Genomic DNA, 19,966 nt, shown 5'->3' on the forward strand with positions numbered 1-19,966 from the left:
CCCTCTAGACTGACTGCTGAAAACATCGGTCTATGCCTCAAGGGGGCATTGTAGAATAATGTTTTTCAAAAATTTCTTTCATAGACATGTTTGGCACACGTGTGTCACCATGTACAAGAAAATTTGGGTGATTTGGAGGCGGTGGAAAAATTCACCTTTTTTCAAAAACTGGCTTAAGACCAAATGGTCCCTCCGGAATGCGGGCATTTTTTCGACCACCTCCAAATCACCTCAATTTTGGCACACATGGTCTCTTGCACAAACAATGCTAGGTTTCCAAGGTTTTGTATTTTTCTGAATTTTTTTGAATTTATAATGCCCTCTAGACTGACTGCTGAAAACATCGGTCTATGCCTCAAGAGGGCCCGGCTTCGCCTGTGATGTCGCCGACGGGGAGCCCACGGGCGGCGCGCTTGAAGGCGCCGATAACATCGTTGAACCGCTTGCCCTTCCAAAATCGGCGGCGGTTCTTACGGTTGAACCGCCCACCGAGGTGCGCGCTCAGCTCGGCGTTCGTCGCCGGCGGGCCCTGCGTGGGGTAGCCGTCGGCGGAGATCGTCCACGGCCGCGGCACCTTCGCCGCCGGCGGCACGAACAGCCCGAACCGGAAGAGATCTTCCGTCTGCCCTTGTGTCAGGCTCGAAGGCCAGACGCCGCCCGGTGCCGCGCCGTCGGAGTCTGAGTCGCTGGACGCCATCCCGCGCAGATCGGTGAAGAGAACGCGCGTGTGAAGAGGGAGAGGAGGGATGGACGGGCGGTGTGACCAAACTCGCCGCGTAGGGCGGGTTTTATAGTGCCGGGAATTAATGCGCGGCAGGTGAGGCGCCGTGGCGGGGCGGAGCGGGGCATTAAACTGCGGCAGGGAGGCGCCGGGCCGCGGCAGCGGTGGCGTGCGGCAGGCGCGGGCACGGCAGTGCTGCCGTGCGGCAGCGGCGCGGTCTGGTGGCAAGCGAGGTGCTATCGGCCGGCAGCGGCGCGAGATGGGACGGGGCGGCGCGCGGAAGACGAGATCCCATGCAGCCGCGTTGACCGCGAGCTGCCGCGTTGATCGCGGGCGAGTGGATAGACCACGATGGTAGGCGTGTGCGCAGTGGCCGGCCGGGTCGGTTGGACTAATAAATATCTACGCGTGGGCAGGCGGGATGACCAGACGAAAAAACTAAACTAAAAGTAATCTAAACTAAAAAACAAAAAAAAAAGAAAAAAAAAGGAGAAGAGGGGTGGGGCTCACCTGCGGCAGGGGTGGGGCGCTCGCCGACGGAGGGGCGCTCAAGGACCTTCATGCAAAAACCAGGCACCTGCATGCAAGAGTCGGGGACCTGCATGTGAATAGTGATTCATCAAGGCCTTGACAGCTGCTGGCACAGCGGCTGCCGCCCGATTTGCATGCAGCGAAGATGAACGTGCATGGAGGTTTCTCAAATATTTCCAAGCACACCCCACTGGGCCCCGCTTATTTAAAAAATACATCAGTCATTAATGATCTCTAAATGAAGAATATGCATGATGATTATGAATATGCATGACAACCATAGTAAGGGTGAAGAATCATATTCATCCTACAATGAGGACCAACGCTTGCTAAAATCACCTCGATGAAGGTATTTAAGCAGGTAAAGGAGCTGGTCGAGGGGCGAGGTGGGACTATTTTTAGTTACACGAGAACAACGCGCGAGATCGTACGTGACGTGGGCCGTCCGGAGCTGCAACCTCGGATGGGCCGGTGTTTGGGTCGACGTAGGAAAACGGCCTGCCATGCATGAGCCATGCAGACCGTGGGATCGCGCGGGAGATCCGTTTGGCGGCCGTGCGTGCGTGCAGAAATACATCACAAAAATTATTCTACTCGACAATAACAAGTGCTCCATGCTAGCCCTTATTCCTGTTCGAAATACATCATCATTCTTAAAGTTGGACATCAAATGATACACACAGAAAATGGAAACGAAAGATGTCGAACTAATACAGTAACATGGCAGTACAACCGCACTTCACTAAATTACTGTCACGATGAAATAGAATGTAAAGACCACGTCACACAAAGCTGAATGGCACACGACTTTCTCTGGCTCATCGTCGGTTCATGCTGTATGTAGACATCACAGTTCAGCCTCAAGATCCTACACAGAAGAATAGAATAAATCACATGGACATCAATTATGAGTAAAACACATGCAAAAAATAAATATGAACATATTTCGTACCTCTAGCAATTTAGCGCATTTACGTGGATTGTGACCAGGATTCTTGCAATAGCCACAGATATTCTGTGATCTTGACTTCTTTGTCTTTGCCTGCAGCCTTTTCTTCGGTGCACCTCGGCCTGGCACATGCACGGGATCCAGAACCTTATCAACTTTCTCCGAGTGCGGCATCAACGGGCCAAACCTAATGTTGTTATGCTGAGCATTAGTTGACTCCTTGCTGTCAGCTTGTTCAAAACTTGATTGCTTGCCATGATGTTGTGCTTGCAAAAGCATAATTAGACGGTGATAGTCCTCATCAGAGTGGCATGCCTTGAAACTTGCGGCGTGACTACAATTCCGCAACTCGCGGTACCTCTGCAGGCTTACCGAATAGTCATACATCTGGGTTTTTCTGGTAGGTGCGTATGCACATTTTGCATTCATAGTCCACCTAGTGGGAACGCAACAACTGGGCAGAATTGTTTGTTTTAAAATCCCCAATATGTAAAAAATGTGGGAACATGGTGTGCCTGCGCATTCCAGCTTACGGCAAGAACAACTCACCCTGTGCAAAAGACCTCCTTGCTCTTCAATGTGCACTCCAAACTTTTTATCCATTCTTTCCTGCTTGGACACAACATAAGTGGAATCTTCTGATCCATCTAGTATCTCTCTGATCTGACATTTGCTGACAGCATCTATGCTCCATAAGACCATCTTAAAGACACTAGGTGTGAAAACTGTTGCGGCGTGTTTCTCAAGCGGCGAAGCATTTTCCTCTGTAAATGGAACGGACTGCAAGGCTTCAACGTCATGGAGAGCTTCGTTAATCCGTCGCGACGCAAGGCAACGCTCATAGTGCTCTAGCATTTCAAACAACGACATCTTACCCTCAAGATGCGTATGTAGCACAGAGTTCAAGCTCTCACTCCTCTGATTGCTGCTCAATCCTAGGAAACAACGCCCCTCAAGATATGGAGCGCACCACAACTTTCTCATTTGATACATCTGATGCAGCCAAGACTCCTCACTGGTTACTTTATTCTGTTGTAAGAAGTATATCCATTCTATCTCATGCTCTTCAATGGAAGAAGTATCATAAATGAAAGATCTGAATTCCTCCTTTACGTCGTCATCATGCAGATGGCGTACAATGTTCTGCTGAATGTGCCATATACATAGTCTATGGTTTGAGTCTGGCCAGACCACCCTGATTGCTCTCTGCATTGCAAGGTCCCCATCTGTGATCACAGATATCGGATGCTTCTGTGCCATGCAATCAGAAAAGGTCCGCAACATCCACTCGTATGACTGGCTTGTTTCATGAGAAATTATACCACAGCCAAAAATGACAGTGCTCCGGTGGTGATTCAACCCGACAAACGGCACGAATGGCAGATTGTATTTGTTGGTTCTGTATGTGCTATCGAAAACAATGACGTCTCCGAAAGCCTCGTAGTCAAGTCGCGATTGACTATCAGCCCAGAACAGTCCCTTCAGATGGCCATGCTCGTCTACCAAGTACTTGAAGAAAAAATCCACATCTCGCTCTCGCCTCGCCATCATGTGCATGATCACCGTATTAGCATCACCGGCACTGATTGTCTCCTACTTATTAGCATGGCAGAAATTATAAATGTCCCTCTTTATGCATCCAACCTTATCAAATCCACCATATTGAAAGCACAAAATATCCATAATATGGTATTTGCGGATCCCACATTTTTCCATGTCCGCAATGTCCGCTTTCTGCTCATCGCTAATTCGTCTGTGCGAACGCAGCAGACAAGAAAGATCCCGTGGGGCTAGAGGATGGCTGTGCTCATCGATGAAATCCTTGACAAACCACCGACCGATTTCCTCCTGTCTCGCAATGACCAATTTAGCATTACACCCAACACGAGTTAAACTTCGTGGCCTCCTCTTTCTATCTTCCATCTTTCTTTTCATGTGCTTCTCTTCGCGAAACCCTTGACGACTACACACAATTTTCCTTAAAATTATGTATTTGTTGGATCCATCCCACTCAACGTAGTTTTTCCTCACACTAAAACCTTTTTCAAGAGCATATTTGTTGTAGAATTCATAGCCTTCAGCCTCACTATCAAACATCTTGCTGACAACATTTAGATACTCGAACATACTCTCATCACTTGCATACGCCATGTCTTCCTGCATATCACATGTGAGGGAAACCAATCATCAACATCTTTCTGTTTATCAATGTTGCAGGTGTGAAATAGCTCATAGGCAAAGACAAGTGCATGGAAAAGACTTTGCTCGTTTGACATGTGAGGGAAACCAATCATCAACGCCCAACAAGTACTATCCTAGCATGGATGATGACTCTAATAAACTGGATTCATACCTGGTACGCGCGAAGAGATGGGATCGTCCGCCGCCGTCGTCGCCGATTCAGCCGGCGCAGATCCGCCCTTCTTCTTCTTCGGTGACGGCGTGGGGGGGGGGCTGGGGTTGGTTGGGTGGAGGACGAGGACGATGAATTTATTCCTCTCACCGGGCAGGTCGAGGACGGAGAAGGTCAGGAGCGGCGACGAATAGATCGGAGGAGGATTCTGATCTGGATCGAGTAGACATGGATCTGGTCCTCAAGTGATTGGTTCAAGAAAAGATATTTCCCCTGGACCATTATGCCCTTATCGCAATTAACATATTAAATTTAATCAAGTTTAATTCCCCGCAAGATCGGACGGCTAATAAAAATCAGACGTGATCAGAGATGTAAGTACTGCTAAGTACTCCGAGTACTAACCCAATCACCGTAAAACAGCTCATTAAATTGATGTTGGTCTATAGTTCGGCTAGTAGTCTTCTCACGTGTTATCATTGCTAGCAAGGATAATCCATCGAAGTGACCCGTGGTGCTTAGAGTTTCTTCTATAAAAATATGCCTCTAAGGGCTAGTCTTGGATGGTCTCGTTTTTTTTTAACAATGACAATCCATCCTGCAGTATCGTGTATGCACGCCGCCGCCTCATTTAGGGATGCAGGCGGACGCGTACATTAGATCATTACAACCATGACATAATTAATTGGTTGTGTCAATACACCATAGCAGGGATTCCCTACAACGAAATGGAGTATATTCTAAGTCATGTCGTGGTACAACAAACCGCAAATTGAACATACGTTAAGCAATGCTCTCTTTTGCCAAATGAACCGCAGGGCAGCGGCGGCGGAAAGAAGTGGGTAAAAATAGTGCAGGAGTGGAAGATACTGCAGGACAGCTTGCCAGGTACGTGTGGCCTTCGCGTCTAACTTATATATGTCTCAGTATATTTTACTAGCAATGACTCAATGGACGAAATTGGCACATTAATCTATATATGTATGCAGACACAATCTATGTACGTGCGTTTGAGGACCGTATGGACCTGCTCCGGGTGGCGATGGTGGGCGCGAGCGGGACGCCTTACCAGGACGGGCTCTTTTTCTTCGACCTGCAGCTACCGTTGTCCTACCCGGACGTGCCACCGCAGGTGTACTACCACTCCTTCGGTAACCGTCTGAACCCAAACTTGTATGCCTCTGGCACGGTGTGCCACAGCCTGCTCAACACTTTCGGCGGCGAGGGCACCGAGGTCTGGGTGCCAGGGACGTCGAGCCTCCTTCAGGTGGCCGTCTCCCTCCAGGCCCTCGTCCTCAACAACCAGCCCTACTACAACGAGGCCAACTCCGAGCACCTGGTCGGCACGCCACGGGGCCACCGCCACGCGTTGCCTTATAACGAGAACGCCTTCTTGCTCACTCTTCGGACCATGCTCCATCTGTTGCGCCGACCGCCGCGGGGCTTTGAGGGGTTCATCAGGGACCACTTCCGCCGATGCGGGAGATGCATCCTCGCGACGTGTGAAGCGTACCTGCAGGGATGCGTGCCCGCCGATCATGGGAGGATGGAGTTGTCGTGCTCCACCGGCTTAAGGATCGCGCTTGACAATGTCTTGCCCAGGCTCACGGCAGCGTTCACACAGATTGGTGACGAAGGGAGCTGCTGCTGATGTATTGTCACTACGAGCACAGAAACTCTGAACTGTGACCAGTAGACAACAACAGTTGGATTGTGGTGTCAACTATTGCTTCAGCAAAAATATTTACTATTGATTATTGAACCTTTCATAGCTTCGGTAGAAATCTTTACTATTGAACCATTGTGCAGCATGTGTTGATCTAAACTATGCATAGGGCCGGTTCCATTACCACTGATAACGGCATACCGTTCTAGCCAAAAGTAAATGAAACGTAGATCTAAACTAACTAGCTAGTACCAGTTATTTCTTATCCAGAGTTGTGTTTGGATAGCTATCAAGTCTAAACAAGAAACCATTTGAATCGACGTTATGTTGAGGTTGTCAATAATACACCCACTTCCACAGATTTCGATGAAATCTATTCGGGATTATTTTTTTGAGTGATTTTGCATCAATCAAGTTAGTGGCATTGTATACCATACACATGTAATCTTGCTAAAGGAAGATGGTCATTTTGTTACGAAAGGAATAGATTCCACTTAAACATGGTGCACCATATCAGTGGTCACCAAACCTGAAACAAAGTCTGGCGCATCCGTCACCCAGAGGATAAGGGCTCTATAGCGCCTAAAGCTGCACAAAGTTTGTGAAAATCAGGAAATTCAAACAAAGAAAGGCATGGGCTCTTTGCTTCACCGAAGAGGACGCCAAGCTCCGTAGTATCATAGTCTCACCCTTCCAGTGTCGTCGCCATGGTCAAGCAGACTGACTAAAAGCACAATGTGTTGTTCGAACCTCCTCCCAAATGGGATGCATCCTTAATGGCTTCGCGATCATCTCGGCCTGGAGGGGTACGCGCATGTTGCATCTTGCCAGCCGCCGCCGCCAAGAAGGCACCCCGTTCATCACGCGCCACAAAAACCTCACCCACTCTTGTATTATGAGGGCCAAAATTGCTTCACACGACATTCTCCAGCTGATCAGCATAGTATAATCTAACACACAAGTTCGATTAGAAGGACAACAATAGGAGGTATGTAATCCTTGGCTTTATCTTTTGTATTGATTGGATCCAATTTATACATGTTTCAGACTTATTTCGTTGGTCCTACACTCATTTTTTTTCGCATCTACCTCATACTAGATAGAAAACACTAATATGTCCTGCTACTTACGAATTAGGGATGTTTTAAAATAACATTGATTAGCTTTAGTGCGTAGATTCCTGTCGTCTCAATGAAGCGGTGAGGTTAGGGTTTCTCGTCATGTGACGATATTTGGTGTCAGGTGCTTTAGATCTATGCAAGGGCTCAACGGTAACAACTGCGGCTCCATGGCCCTGGTCCTTAGGGACACGTGCACTAAAACTTCCCAATTGTCATCGACAAGGTCGAGCTGGCTCCAGTACGGGAGCGGCAACATCGGTGCGTAGGTGGCTTGTTCTGGTGGCAGTAGTGGTCGTTTGATGATATCGGAATCTCAATATAATTTTTATTATGTTTGAATTATTTATACTTCCTGTGAACTTTAATAATAGATCCGACCTTTTGAAAAGAAAACATCGATTAGCCTATGTTTAGCCTTCTTTTTTTATGGTAATACGTGCCTCATTTATATCATAAGAATCATAGTACAAGTCACATACACACCGATCTGACAAAACTGAAAAGACAGCAGAACAACAGCCTTTGCATAAAGGAACATCGGTTAAGAAAAAACTTACAATCAAGACTGAAGAATTCTGTAAGCTTGGTGGCCTATTTTCGCCTTGGCGGGATAATATGCTCCCTATAAACGTGTATTCGTATCTGCAAAAAAAATATAAACGTGTATTCGTAAATAAAGGAATAAAAATAATTATTTACCCCCTCGATACGTGCTTCGATACCTCCCCCGGTACGTTTGCGATACGGTCCAGCCCAGCTAATAGACATAACCCTAGCCCGGCCCCGATGATCCCCTGAATCGATCCTTCCTCTGGATCCCGACCTGGCTCCACACCCGGCGGCGGCGGTAGGCCGGCGGCGAATCCAGCAGTGCTGCGTTCCCCTTCCTTACAGACTGCCCGGCTCCCCCTCAGCCCCTCTCACACAGGCACGCAACAGCCAGTAGCAGCCCGTTCCCCGGCGGCAGCTCGCCGGCTGAGCTCGTCACTTCAAAGGCGGCAGCGGCAGCAGCAGACCAAGGTACACGCTCGGCCTCTAACTCCTCAACTCCAGTGCCTAGTACCGAACCGTAGCTCACAGCTCAGTTTCTTTTTCTCATCTCCTCTGATCCTCTCCTCTAGATGCCCCTGCTCAACCTAGGGCGCCACTGTGTTTGTGTAGCCATGTTACAATTCTAGAGCAAAATAGAAAAAATGTATCCCCTACTGATCTTTTTGTTGGCAAATGTAGGTACTTGATTGATGGAGCCAGATTTAACTTTGGATGAAGTAGCAGAACAGAACAGATCAGCACCTGACGCAGAGGATGAAGATGCTTTCGTCGTCGAGGAGATTGGGGATTCTTCAGATGACCGACAGGCAGAGCCGACTGTGATGTTGGAACCCAAGAAGGGGATGATGTTCAGTAGCGAGGATGATGCTGTCAGGTTCTACAAAGCTTATGCCAGAAAAAAGGGCTTTGGTGTGATAAGAAGGACGACCAGACACGGTGAAGACAAAATGCTTACTTATTTCACGCTTGCTTGTAACAGACAAGGGAAGGCTCAGTACTCAGCAAAGAACTCATTTAAGCCTAATCCGTCAACAAGGATGCAATGCCCAGCCAAGAGTAATTTCTCTCGTCGTGGGGAAAATTTCTGTATCACGACTGTTACGCTTGAACACAATCATCCTATAAGTCCAAGCAAAGCCAGATTTCTGAGATGCCATAAGAAAGTGGACTTGCATTCCAAGAGAAGGCTAGAATTGAATGATCAAGCAGGAGCATGTATGAACAAGAATTTTGGTTCTCCTGTTATGGAAGCTGGAAATCTTGAGTTTGGTGAAAAGGAATACACTAACTATTTGCAAGAGAAAAGAAGCCTGAAACTTGGTGCTGGAGATGCACATGCTCTTTATCAATATTTTCTCCATATGCAGTCAAAAGATCCAGCTTTTTTCCATGTTATGGATGTGGCCGAGGATGGACGACTGAGAAATGTCTTTTGGGCAGATGCAAGAAGTAGGGCTGCATACGAGTCTTATTGGGATGTCATCACATTTGATACTACATACCTTACAAACAAGTATACAATACCGCTCGCTACTTTTGTTGGCGTAAATCATCATGGAGAATCTGTTCTATTAGGTTGTGGTCTTCTGTCCAATGAAGACACCGAGACTTTTGTTTGGCTGTTTAAATCTTGGCTATGTTGTATGTCATGCAAACCACCAAATGCTATAATCACCGACCAATGCAAACCAATGCAGAATGCTATTGAAGAAGTTTTCCCTCAAGCTCGTCATAGATGGTGTACATGTCATATCATGAAGAAGATTCCTGAAAAGCTTAATGGGTATGAAAAAATTAAATCTACATTGTCAAATGTGGTGTATGATTCCTTGACCAAACATGGTTTTGACAAAACTTGGGTGGAGATGATCAATAAATATGATCTTCAGGACAATGAATGGCTTGCTGAATTATATGATAATAAAAATCGATGGGTACCAGCATATGTAAAAGATACTTTCTGGGCAGGAATGTCTTCAACAAAAAGGAGTGAGAGTGTAAATGCTTTCTTTGATGGCTATGTCAATGCTAGAACAACTCTGAAGCAATTTGTGGAGCAGTATGAAAATGCACTAAGAGACAAGGTAGAGAAAGAAAACAAGGCTGATTCTAAGTCATTCCAACAGCAAATTCCATGCATTACTCACTATGACTTTGAGAGACAATTTCAAGCAGCATATACTACTGCAAAGTTTAAAGAGTTTCAAGATCAATTAAGAGGTAAAATCTATTGCTATCCAACTCATCTGAACAGAGAAGGATCAATTTTTACATTTGGAGTCAGAGAGGACAGCAAGATTTTTTGTGAAGGAGAGGATGGCAAAGGAAAAGAGAAAAGGGTTATTTTAGAGTTCATTGTCCTGTTCAACCAAGGGGAATGTGATGTGCAGTGTATGTGTAGGCTCTTTGAATTTCGAGGCATCTTGTGTAGCCACATCATTTCCGTGCTTGCTCTCATGGAGATCACAGATGTACCTTCTAGGTATATATTGCAGCGATGGAGAAAGGATATTAAGCGCAAACACACATTTATTAGATGCTCCTATGATGATATGATTGATACACAAGTTGTGCAGCGTTATGATAATTTGTGCAAGCGTTCCCGCGAACTGGCAGAGAATGGTGCAGAGTCTGATGCATTGCATGACTTGGTGATGGATGGCCTTAATGAATTACAAAGTAAGATTGACGCGTACCGTGCTAGGTAGGAAGTTTAGGAGAAGGATCCAACTTCAAAGCATGAAGATACGATGAAAAAGAAAAAAAAGGAAAAATTGTACTCAGTCCAATCCCTTTTCACAGTGTAGGTCGTCCTCCTTCAAAGAGAAAGGAATCGAAAGTGGATCAAGTGGTCAAAAAATTGAGAGCAAAGAAGCAGCAGGTACCAACAAATACAAATGAAATGCCAAGTCAATAGAGGAGAAAGGTATCTAAATTTTAGTTATCCAAAAAGATCTTCCTGTTGTAACTTACTAAAGTGTAAGAACCATCTCTTGGCAGAAACAGAACAGCAAATCAAAAAATGGGCAAGACGCCAATCTAGAGAGTTCACAACAAATGGATGTAATATTTCATTCAGATACTCTATGAGAAACACCAATCAGTACCGCCAAAATTCTGCATGCAAAGGCCAGGCTAGCATACCACACGGTTAATGGTTAATTAACTCATGAAACAAAACAAAATAAAATAAAACCTTGACCTTATAGTGCTAGTCTGAGTTGAGTATCAACCTTCTAAATCCCTGAAATAGGGACCCTTGCTTACCCTGATCAATCCTGACTTGTACCTCTTCAGCGCAGGCACATCAGGAAAAGGGCCATCCTCGCTAACATACATGTGAGATCTTGAGTTCTACTAATTTTCAGTCGACTGATTTCTAATTGGCACTAGGTCAAATTTTCATTCGTTTGATCGGCGGTCGTGAATCTCAGCGAGCGATTATCCTGTTGTACTGGTTGTGTGCGCGATCGAATTGGCATTGGATGTTTGTTTTAACGGGTTTTGTTTCCACAAAAATAGACCCGGTTTGAGAGGGCATGAGAGGATGCCCTCACTACACTGCCTCCCCCCTCCTCTCCCTTCCCCAGCAGTCCTCCGTTGACCTGCAAGGGAGGGTCTGCCTCTATTCCACTAGTTTTGAATTTTAGCTCTGCTCCTTGATTCATCCCCTCCCCCCGGGTAGGTTCTGTCCTCCTTTTGTTGTGATTCGATTTTTAGCTTTTTTCTGTCTCCCACAGTTTCGATTTGTCATGGAATTAATGAGCTATAGTTCAATGATTTTTTCAGATCAAGGGTTTGTGTCAACATTTGTGTTGTTTGGGGGTTGGAAGTGATGGCGCTTTTTTTTTTGCTCATTTCTTTGGGTTTCAGTATCCAGTGCAAACTGGGAGCAAACTGCAAGTTATCAGCTTCATCCAGAGTAAATGAAAAAACAAACTAGCTAGCTATCTGCATTCATATTAAAAAAAACTGTCTGCATTCAAATGCCAAGAGCCATTAGCAGCAGCAGCCAACCCAACCAATCCCAATCAAATCACACTAAAAAATCGGAGTGCAAGCAAGCCCTAAAACAGTCAAGAAGTTTTTGCTTAGCCTTTTGATTCAGTTTGGGTTGGTACCCTTCCTCCACCAGGTAGCGTCTGTTGTAGTCCAATTTCTGTACCACAAGCACATAGCTCTAGTCTATCTTGATCTGATCATTGAGATGATTTGTTTTTTACTGCTGATGGAATCATTATCATTAAATAATTCTGATTGAAGTAAAGTGCTCATACCTTTCTAAATATACCATCTGCTAATGTGGTTGTTGTGAGCAGGACAAGGCTGGGATGTACGGGGTGGTTTCTATGTCAGTCCTGATGCAAAGCTGCTATTTGTGGTTCCGATCCGTGGGTAAGGCACCACCTTAACAATATATTATTCTATCTTCATTGATTTTTTTTCAATTAATGTCTTTTTTATGTCCATTTTTGATACATAAACATCTGCAGGAACAGTCCAGCCATGTTGGTGATGAGTGGAGATCACTACATCAGCACAAAGTACTCCACTGCAAAGCATGGCCGAATGTACTTCCAAGTCTGGATGGTTGAAATTCACGATGTAGACTAATCTGGAGATAGGGTTGCTCATGCTCATCTGATTTTCATGATGATGAAACTCTTGGCATCGGTTTTGAACTTTTGATGCCCTGTAGATAGTCAGCACTAGTTGCCCAAGGCTTCAGACACGATGTTTTGCCATCAGTAGTAAGTTTCAGTCTAGGCATCATTATATGACCAGACACAAGTCTTCTTCAGTTTCTTTTCAAGTTTATCAGTTGATCAGTTTCTTCATTTTTCTCAGTTTTAGTTTTCTCACTCACTTCATTTCTTCTTCAGTTTTACCAGTTTCTTAGCTCCTCGTCATTTCAATTGCTTAGTTTATCAATTTCTGTAGTTTCTTCATCAGTTTATGAGATTAGTATTTTCTTATTCATTTCTTTGTTCTTCTGTAGTCCTCTTCTTTCTTTTAAGTTGTGTATCAGTATTAAGTTTTCATTGAAATTCATTATTCTGTTCCTCTGTTTTGAGATTGCACGTCCCTTTTCTCAGCTAGATCAGTGTTTCCAAAAAAAAAAACTAGATTAGTGTTAATCATGAGGTCACGGGTTCAAGTCCTGGAAACAGCCTCTTACAGAAATGTAGGGAAAGGCTGCGTACTATAGACCCAAAGTGGTCGGACCCTTCCCCGGACCCTGCGCAAGTGGGAGCTACATGCACCGGGCTGCCCTTTAGTGTTAATCATCTTGCCATTGCTTATATTTCATTCAGTCAAGTCAGTTTCAGTTATGTTACATCTAGTCGATCAGTTTCATTCATGTTACACTTAGAGCTTTCTAATAAGACTTAAATGCATTTGTTTCTAGTCGATCCATTTCAGCCATGTTTCATCTAGTCGATCAGCTTTAGTCATGTTACAGCTGCAGCTCCCTGTAAAGCAGAACTTCAAGTTCAGTACATTGTTTATGTTACTCCCTCAGATCCAAAATAGTGTCGCAGTTTTGAACTAAGATTAGTTCAACATTAGTTCAAAACCATGGAGTATATTTTTAACAAGTCACAAATACTACCTCTGTACCAAAATATAAGATGTTTTAAAGCTAAACTAGCCTACGAAAACGTCTTATATTTTGATACGGAGGGTGTATCGTTTTTGGTCATATATTACTAATTAATATTGCCTTGTTGCTTATATGATCTTCTCATCCTACTAAAATAGCCTTTGGATGTGTATAATTATCGTCTACAGTTGTGGTGTCTTTTGTTCGTGTATAGACCTCCATTGTTCTACAGTTCTCAGTTTGATTATCTTCCACAGTTCTCAGTTTTATAGACCTCCATTGTTGTGGTGTCTTTGGTTTGTGTATGTTCCACTTAATTTTCCTCTCTCTTTCCTTAAAATCGTGATTGTTCAGTCATGTTCCCTCTCACTAACTAGTTAAGTTTGTAATTTCGAAGGCTGGATATGAACATTGGCTCGTGGAGCTATCATCAAGAAGCAAAGTGTAATTTTGAAGGATGCATATTACACTGGGCTCATGGAGCTAACATCAGTGATTACATAGGTAGAAATCAGTGGAATTCTGGCAAGATTAAAAGACAAAGCTAGTTGCACACGTGTAACGTTCTAACTGGACAAAAATTTGACTCACTAAAACGAAAACTAGTCGACTGATCAATAGGCACTCCCCAGATTTTTCTCCTGGCAAGGGTTTATAATTTAGATGCCAACAAAAATGTTAGTACCCCTTGAAGTCACCAATATTTATGAAAGTTTGCCAGTTCTGAACATCAATATGGACAAAATGTATAAAAAGTAGAATTTGAATGGTTTAGGCAAATATAAACTATTTGTCACTCACACATGTGAGTGTAAAGTAAAAAAAAGGAACCAAAGGGCATTCTAGCTTCTAAATGAAAACATAGTTGATTAATTGTTTGCCTCAAGCCTAATTCTCTTGCGACCTGCGGCACTTAATTTGGGCCAATGTGAACCAAAATCAACAAGTGCCACAGGACCAATATTGAACCAAAAAAGAAGTAAATATTATCTCTCATGTCTCTCTCTCCTATATACTTCTATATATTACTATTTAAAACTAACTTAAGGTTCTGCTGGCCGCTCGTCCTCAGTCCAATTTATGTATGTCTCTCCTCCTTTTCTCCATTTTGATTTTTTTAATTGCATTCCGTTCTTTCTCACCGTTTTCCCATGCTGATCTCTTGTTGACTTACGAAATAAGTTTGGACTTTGATAACCAACGAGCATCAAATTTTTAAGCATGGCAAATGACATGTTTTCTACGGCAACATATGTTGTTGCGAGGATGGCAATTTTCTTTAGCAAGCATGACAAATCCGTTATGTTAATTTTTTTGCCTGGATATGACACACTTTTTAAAGAAAATCACCATCCCCGCGACAACATAAAGTGCCTAAAACGGTCGTTTTGCGATGCTTAAAAACGCCAGTTTTTTTAACACATTTTATTAAGAAAAATCTATGGTGAGACAATAAATGCTTACCGAATAAATCATATTCTTTAACATAATCGCACTAATATGAACAGGTAAATCATGGCTAACCTACTAGAATATCTATGCCCCCATTGCTCTCTCTCTTAATGCGTAAAACTTTAGAGTTCTCAATGTGCAATTGTCAGTTGCACATTTCCAAACCCGAAAATAGCTTCTTAAATCATTTGAAAATAATTAAGCGCAACTGCGTGCTTTGACGCAAATTGCTGATTGCACATTTCTAAACCCTTATTTTTGGGGAAGGGATTGTTCGTTCATCAAATAATATGCTTGTTACAATGTGATGGAACCATGCACGCAATCTCCTCAGGCCTTGTTCGGTTACACCCTTATAGAGGATTAAATCCACCTCAATCCCTCCTAAAACCCCTTTAAATCCATGTCAACCGAACATAGCCTCAAGGGAGTACCTCAGCCAACACTTAACGCATGGTTAGCCCCATTTACCTCGTCTATTTTAGCCAAGTATGTACCCCTTTCACCATACATTAGTCGTTTGATCTCATTTACCATGTGGGTGTATCGCAAGGGCTCCGACTCTTACCCCATCACTGACTAAACCACCCGAGCGTTGTCCATTTCACTAGTTAGCTTCACCTCCGTCTGGTATGGTCATATAGGAACATTCGCCGTCTTTCTTCCATGACCACTAGCTCTGCCTCCAATACATCGACAACATTAAAAATAACATCCGGCCGACCCATCCCCATCCCGGAAGGCACCGTCCACATTGAGTTTCGTGTAACGCGACGTCGGTGGCGCTGATACGTCCATTTTGCATCATGTTTTCTTACTGTTACTAGTAAGCGTGCACGTGCAACGCACGCCTCAATCAAACCATGTCAAATTCATGCGGGTATAGAATTATGAATTCATACGCTAGGATGGCCCATTCTCTATAAACAAAAGGAAAAGTAGAAATCCATCAATCATCTTTTTACGATACCAAACACACCACATAAATCATAACTGTACAAAAAAGTCACAAATAAATGGCAATCAACTGGGTGGACAACTTCTCCACGGAGAATGTAAGGGCGTAGCCTATTTAGTTTGTTGTATAGTAAAAATGGCATCAAATATCCTATAAAGATTTCAGAATGTTTATTTTCTTGGTGAAAATGAAAGGAACACATAAACATTGTCCAAGTGGTGTCAATGCAAAGTTGGAACAAAGATACCCAAAATATAGTAGTCTTGGCAGAACTGAATTAGTTTTCTTCTTGGATTCAGGCTACTTGTTATCTTCAAAATTTGAAGGCTCGATAGTTGCGGTAATGCCACCCATGAGAGTCATAGCAGGCCCGCCTGCGAGCAGGAAGGGTCGGAATTTCTTTGCCCCATTCTTAGTTTATCTCAGCTTCTCATGGAGTGGAGCTATAGTTCAGACAGATAGTATCTATTGTGTATATAGTTGCAGAACATCTAGAAGCTAAAAACAGATCAATAAAGCGTTAGATTCATGGTAAGGACATGGAGAGAGGGGACTTAACATTTTCTCATTGACACTATTTATCCATTCTTGTAATATGATTATTTTCTTACAAGTCCTACTTCCCATAACATTCTTTATGTTTTGACGCCATTGCTTCAACAAACTCCGTTGAATGGCGTAGATCTATGGAGTAGGGGAACAACTGCTCTAAATTAACATCATCATTTTGATCCTAATTAGCAAGAATATACTTAAACAGAATCAACAACAAAAAATTAGTGGGTACACAAAATATTTATGGCCCGTTGCAATGTAGGTGAACATATTTATCACCTTGAGCACTCGTGTTGTTATCTTTTTCTAGCTAGAAAATAAAAATATCAAAGCTTGCCAATGGAGCAGTGTCGATATCCTTCTAGTTAGATATAATCCAAACCTGACCCACGAAAAAAAAATTATAATCCAAACCTGCCAATCAATTGTTATCATCAGGCAAATCATGTATGCTCAATGCACACCTGAAGTAATGAACAGAGATTTACAGTCAAATCCCGTTGGACAGAATGCGCGCACCCTAATACAATTCACGCAAGCATCATGCCACACTGTCCTCAAAACCCGTCGTTCATCTGCAACCTCTATGGTTGTGATCAATGGATAAACATTGTACAGAAACACAAATTGTCAAACAAGTCTGATTACTTCTGTCATGGCCATACATAAAGTACATGGTTAGAGAACTGAAGTTGTACCATTCTGCACCTTGAAGTGCATTTTGGATCACTTTTACAGGGTCGATGATACCAGCCTTGACCATATGAGCATACTCCTCTACAGTAACCAAAATGCAAGAGTTAAGTACGGAACCTCAAAACCGTTGGAGGAATATGAAACATGTCGATTTTTAGTGCACTTGAAATGAACAGCTAAAACACGATTAAAAAGCACAGGCCTATTGCTGCAACATAGCCCAAACCAAGATTGACTTGTTCTAGTAGCTTCCAAATAAATATGGTGATCAGGGGAGCCTGTAGAAATTCAGGAACAATTAATATATGGATTAATAGGCCTGAGATAGTAATGAGAGAGCACAAACAGCATATAACCAGGCTGCAAATAAAGTAACAAGAATGAAGTGGAGAAATATCTTTAAGATGCTAAAGGAAAATTTGATGTAGAACAGAGTATACACAATAGTAAAATTATCACAATTCACTATCCTGCAATGTAACAACAGTGCATACACATCAATTCCTCCAAATCATCGTACCTAATTTCAGAAAGTAATGACCAGTCCAAAAAGACATACAAATTATCGGAAAGTCTTCACCAGACTGGCAATCAGATAGAAGGGAGAAATCAATTGGTCATGCAGCTGACCCTCATTGGAGAAAAGAATATACAACACGGTGGGCTATGATTATGCTGAAAAGAAAACATACATGAAAGGAAGAGCTATCGAGAATCATTCTGCAGCGAACATACTTTGAAAGAAAAGTGACGACCAAGCAAAATTATGTACCCAACACTGTACCTTCCCGATTCCCCATGACAAGTATCGCGTCGGTACTCCACTGTCGAGCTGCTCGTTGTTCTGCAGCTTGTCGTCGTGTACCTGCGCCTTACCATGATGAAGAGCTTTTGTGGCCACGCGCGCTTGGATGGCGTATCGAGGCAATCGGCCAGGGGCACACAGCAGGGTGATGCGAGGAGGACGTCGGGATTATGGCCGGATAACGATGGTCGGCGGTGGCTGTGTGTGCCAATCGTGCGAGCAGACTGGATAATGACCTGTGTTTCATTGCTGGACTAAACAGCTCCGAAACTAAAAATATATTCAAAATTAAAGTCGTTCCAGGCCTCGCAATGCATCACAGGATCTAGTGTAGGTGTAGCAGGAATTGATCATCACAGGAAACAATGCATATGTAGCAGGTATTGATCTTGACAGGAAACATTGTCATCGCTACCGGTTTTTATTCTGTGTGTGCACAAATTAGCATCCCGAAGATCAAATAGTTAGGTTGTACTACAGATAATTGAACACAAATTAAACGTCAGAGTTACAATAAAGTGATACATGAAAGTTTTTTTAAGCAATCTGCACCAACACACCTGTAACTTCCAAGTGATTTCTAGCATTGCCCATCAGTCTAACTCGAAGCATATATGATTCTTTCAGAAGAAGGAAAAAAAACCATACATACACACACAAAACAGTACAAAGATGGGTGCTTCAAACGACCATGTATTAAAAATGAATCTAGAAGTTTAGATGTATGCTAATGTGAGAACAGCCTATTGTCCTCAAACAAAGGGTAAATTGACAACGGAATATGATATAAAAATTTCACTCGGCAAGAGCTATACATGCACTGCATGTTCATGCTTGGTGGTTATCACAAGAAAAAAAAATAGTGCTCCATGTTCAAATTAGAATTAGAATTCATGTGCCACCGAATTTCCAGAAAGCCAAATTGGCAATGGATGTCAGATTGCAAGTAGATTAGAGATAGGAGAAATAATCTTATTCTTACGACAGAGGTTGCGGTGGAGCTTTTCTCTACCGTGTGCGCCAATGTCCCTGACAGCGGCCACGCCCGCGTGCGTACACGTCCCCGGTGGCTGGGCGACGGAGGCCACGGCCGCGTGCGTCCACGCCGGGCAGCAGGCCGGCGGAGGCTAGGCACGCCGCGGCGGCAACGGCCACGACCACGTGTGTCCAGGTTGGGCGGCGGAGGCCACGTGCCCGGTGGCGGCGACGGCCAGAGTCCACATCGGACGGCGGCGGCGACAACCACGGCTGCGTGCTTCCACGCCAGATGGCGGGGCGACGGAGGCCACGTGCCCGGCGGCGGCGACGGCGACGGCCGCGTGCGTCCACGTCTGGCGGTAGGGCGGCGGAGCCCACGTGCTCGGCGGCGGCAACAACTCCCGCATGCGCCTGCAAGAATGAAGGGATGCGAGGGGCGGTTGGGTTGAAGACGGACGTGCGCGGGGCAGGACGTACGGTGGCAGAACATCGAATCTGGGCCATCCAATTGGTTGGCAGACCATGGAGGCGAAACTGACCCTTAGATATCGTTAAGTGGAATAGATCGTAGGGTACTGATTGTCCTGTGTACACTAATTCGCGTGGGTTTAGGATAAGTAATGTTTGCTCTTTTAATAGTAGTGTAGATGTAGATGTAGATTTATAATGTTTTTATCCATAATAATGCTTTTTGGAGTAATTCTAATGCATTTTCTCTCATAATTTGCAAGGTACACACCAAAAGGGAGAATTCCGGCAGCTGGAAATCTGGACCTGAAAAAGCTATGTCAGGCCACCTATTCTGCACAACTCCAAATGAGCTGAAACTTCACGGAGATTTTTTATGGATTATTTAAGAAATATTGGAGCTAATAATCACCAGAGGAGGGCCACCAGGTGGGCACAACCCACTTGGGCGCGCCAGGCCCCCCCGGCGCGCCCTGGTGGATTGTGGCCTCCTCGGCCCACCTCCAGTGCCCATCTTCTGGTATATAAGTCATTTTGACCTAGAAAAAAAATAAGG

The 19,966-nt window shown here is 44.1% G+C and overlaps 2 protein-coding genes across 18 annotated transcripts in view; both read left to right on the plus strand.

Annotated features, from left to right (window-relative positions):
* LOC123097069 (probable ubiquitin-conjugating enzyme E2 23) overlaps positions 1–6,205 on the plus strand; it is a 31,891-nt gene extending 25,686 nt beyond the window's left edge. The window contains exons 5-6 of the mRNA XM_044518839.1: positions 5,373–5,442; positions 5,544–6,205. Of these exons, the coding sequence (XP_044374774.1) occupies positions 5,373–5,442; positions 5,544–6,205 (732 nt within the window). The remainder of the gene's footprint in view (positions 1–5,372; positions 5,443–5,543) is intronic.
* Positions 6,206–8,056: 1,851 nt separating this feature from the next.
* On the plus strand, positions 8,057–12,740 carry LOC123098618 (protein FAR1-RELATED SEQUENCE 6). 17 transcript variants are annotated; one of them, XR_006447893.1, is made up of 6 exons: positions 8,057–8,361; positions 8,572–10,597; positions 10,696–10,819; positions 11,191–11,232; positions 12,213–12,288; positions 12,387–12,740. XR_006447893.1 is itself a non-coding variant. In XM_044520655.1 (6 exons), the coding sequence occupies exons 2-5, from the start codon at positions 8,583–8,585 to the stop codon at positions 12,253–12,255; spliced, it is 2,169 nt and encodes a 722-aa protein (XP_044376590.1). In that variant the 5' UTR covers positions 8,057–8,361; positions 8,572–8,582; the 3' UTR covers positions 12,256–12,288; positions 12,387–12,740. The 17 variants fall into 17 exon arrangements, 4 of the variants coding, with proteins under 4 accessions (XP_044376590.1, XP_044376589.1, XP_044376587.1 ...); XR_006447892.1 differs by having other exon boundaries at positions 11,196–11,232; XR_006447894.1 differs by having other exon boundaries at positions 10,696–10,774; positions 11,196–11,232.
* The last annotated feature ends 7,226 nt before the right edge of the window (positions 12,741–19,966 follow it).

The sequence above is a fragment of the Triticum aestivum genome, chromosome 4D (genome assembly GCF_018294505.1).
Source record: "Triticum aestivum cultivar Chinese Spring chromosome 4D, IWGSC CS RefSeq v2.1, whole genome shotgun sequence".
Classification (NCBI taxonomy): Eukaryota; Viridiplantae; Streptophyta; class Magnoliopsida; order Poales; family Poaceae; genus Triticum; species Triticum aestivum.

Bases quoted from the DNA above. Each gene is read 5' to 3' on its own strand.
- LOC123098618 (XM_044520652.1), top strand. From the start codon at position 8,583: ATGGAGCCAGATTTAACTTTGGATGAAGTAGCAGAACAGAACAGATCA. The intron at 10,598-10,700 runs GTAGGAAGTTTA...TTCACAGTGTAG, and splicing joins ATTGACGCGTACCGTGCTAG to GTCGTCCTCCTTCAAAGAGA. The intron at 10,775-12,212 runs GTACCAACAAAT...TGTTGTGAGCAG, and splicing joins TGAGAGCAAAGAAGCAGCAG to GACAAGGCTGGGATGTACGG.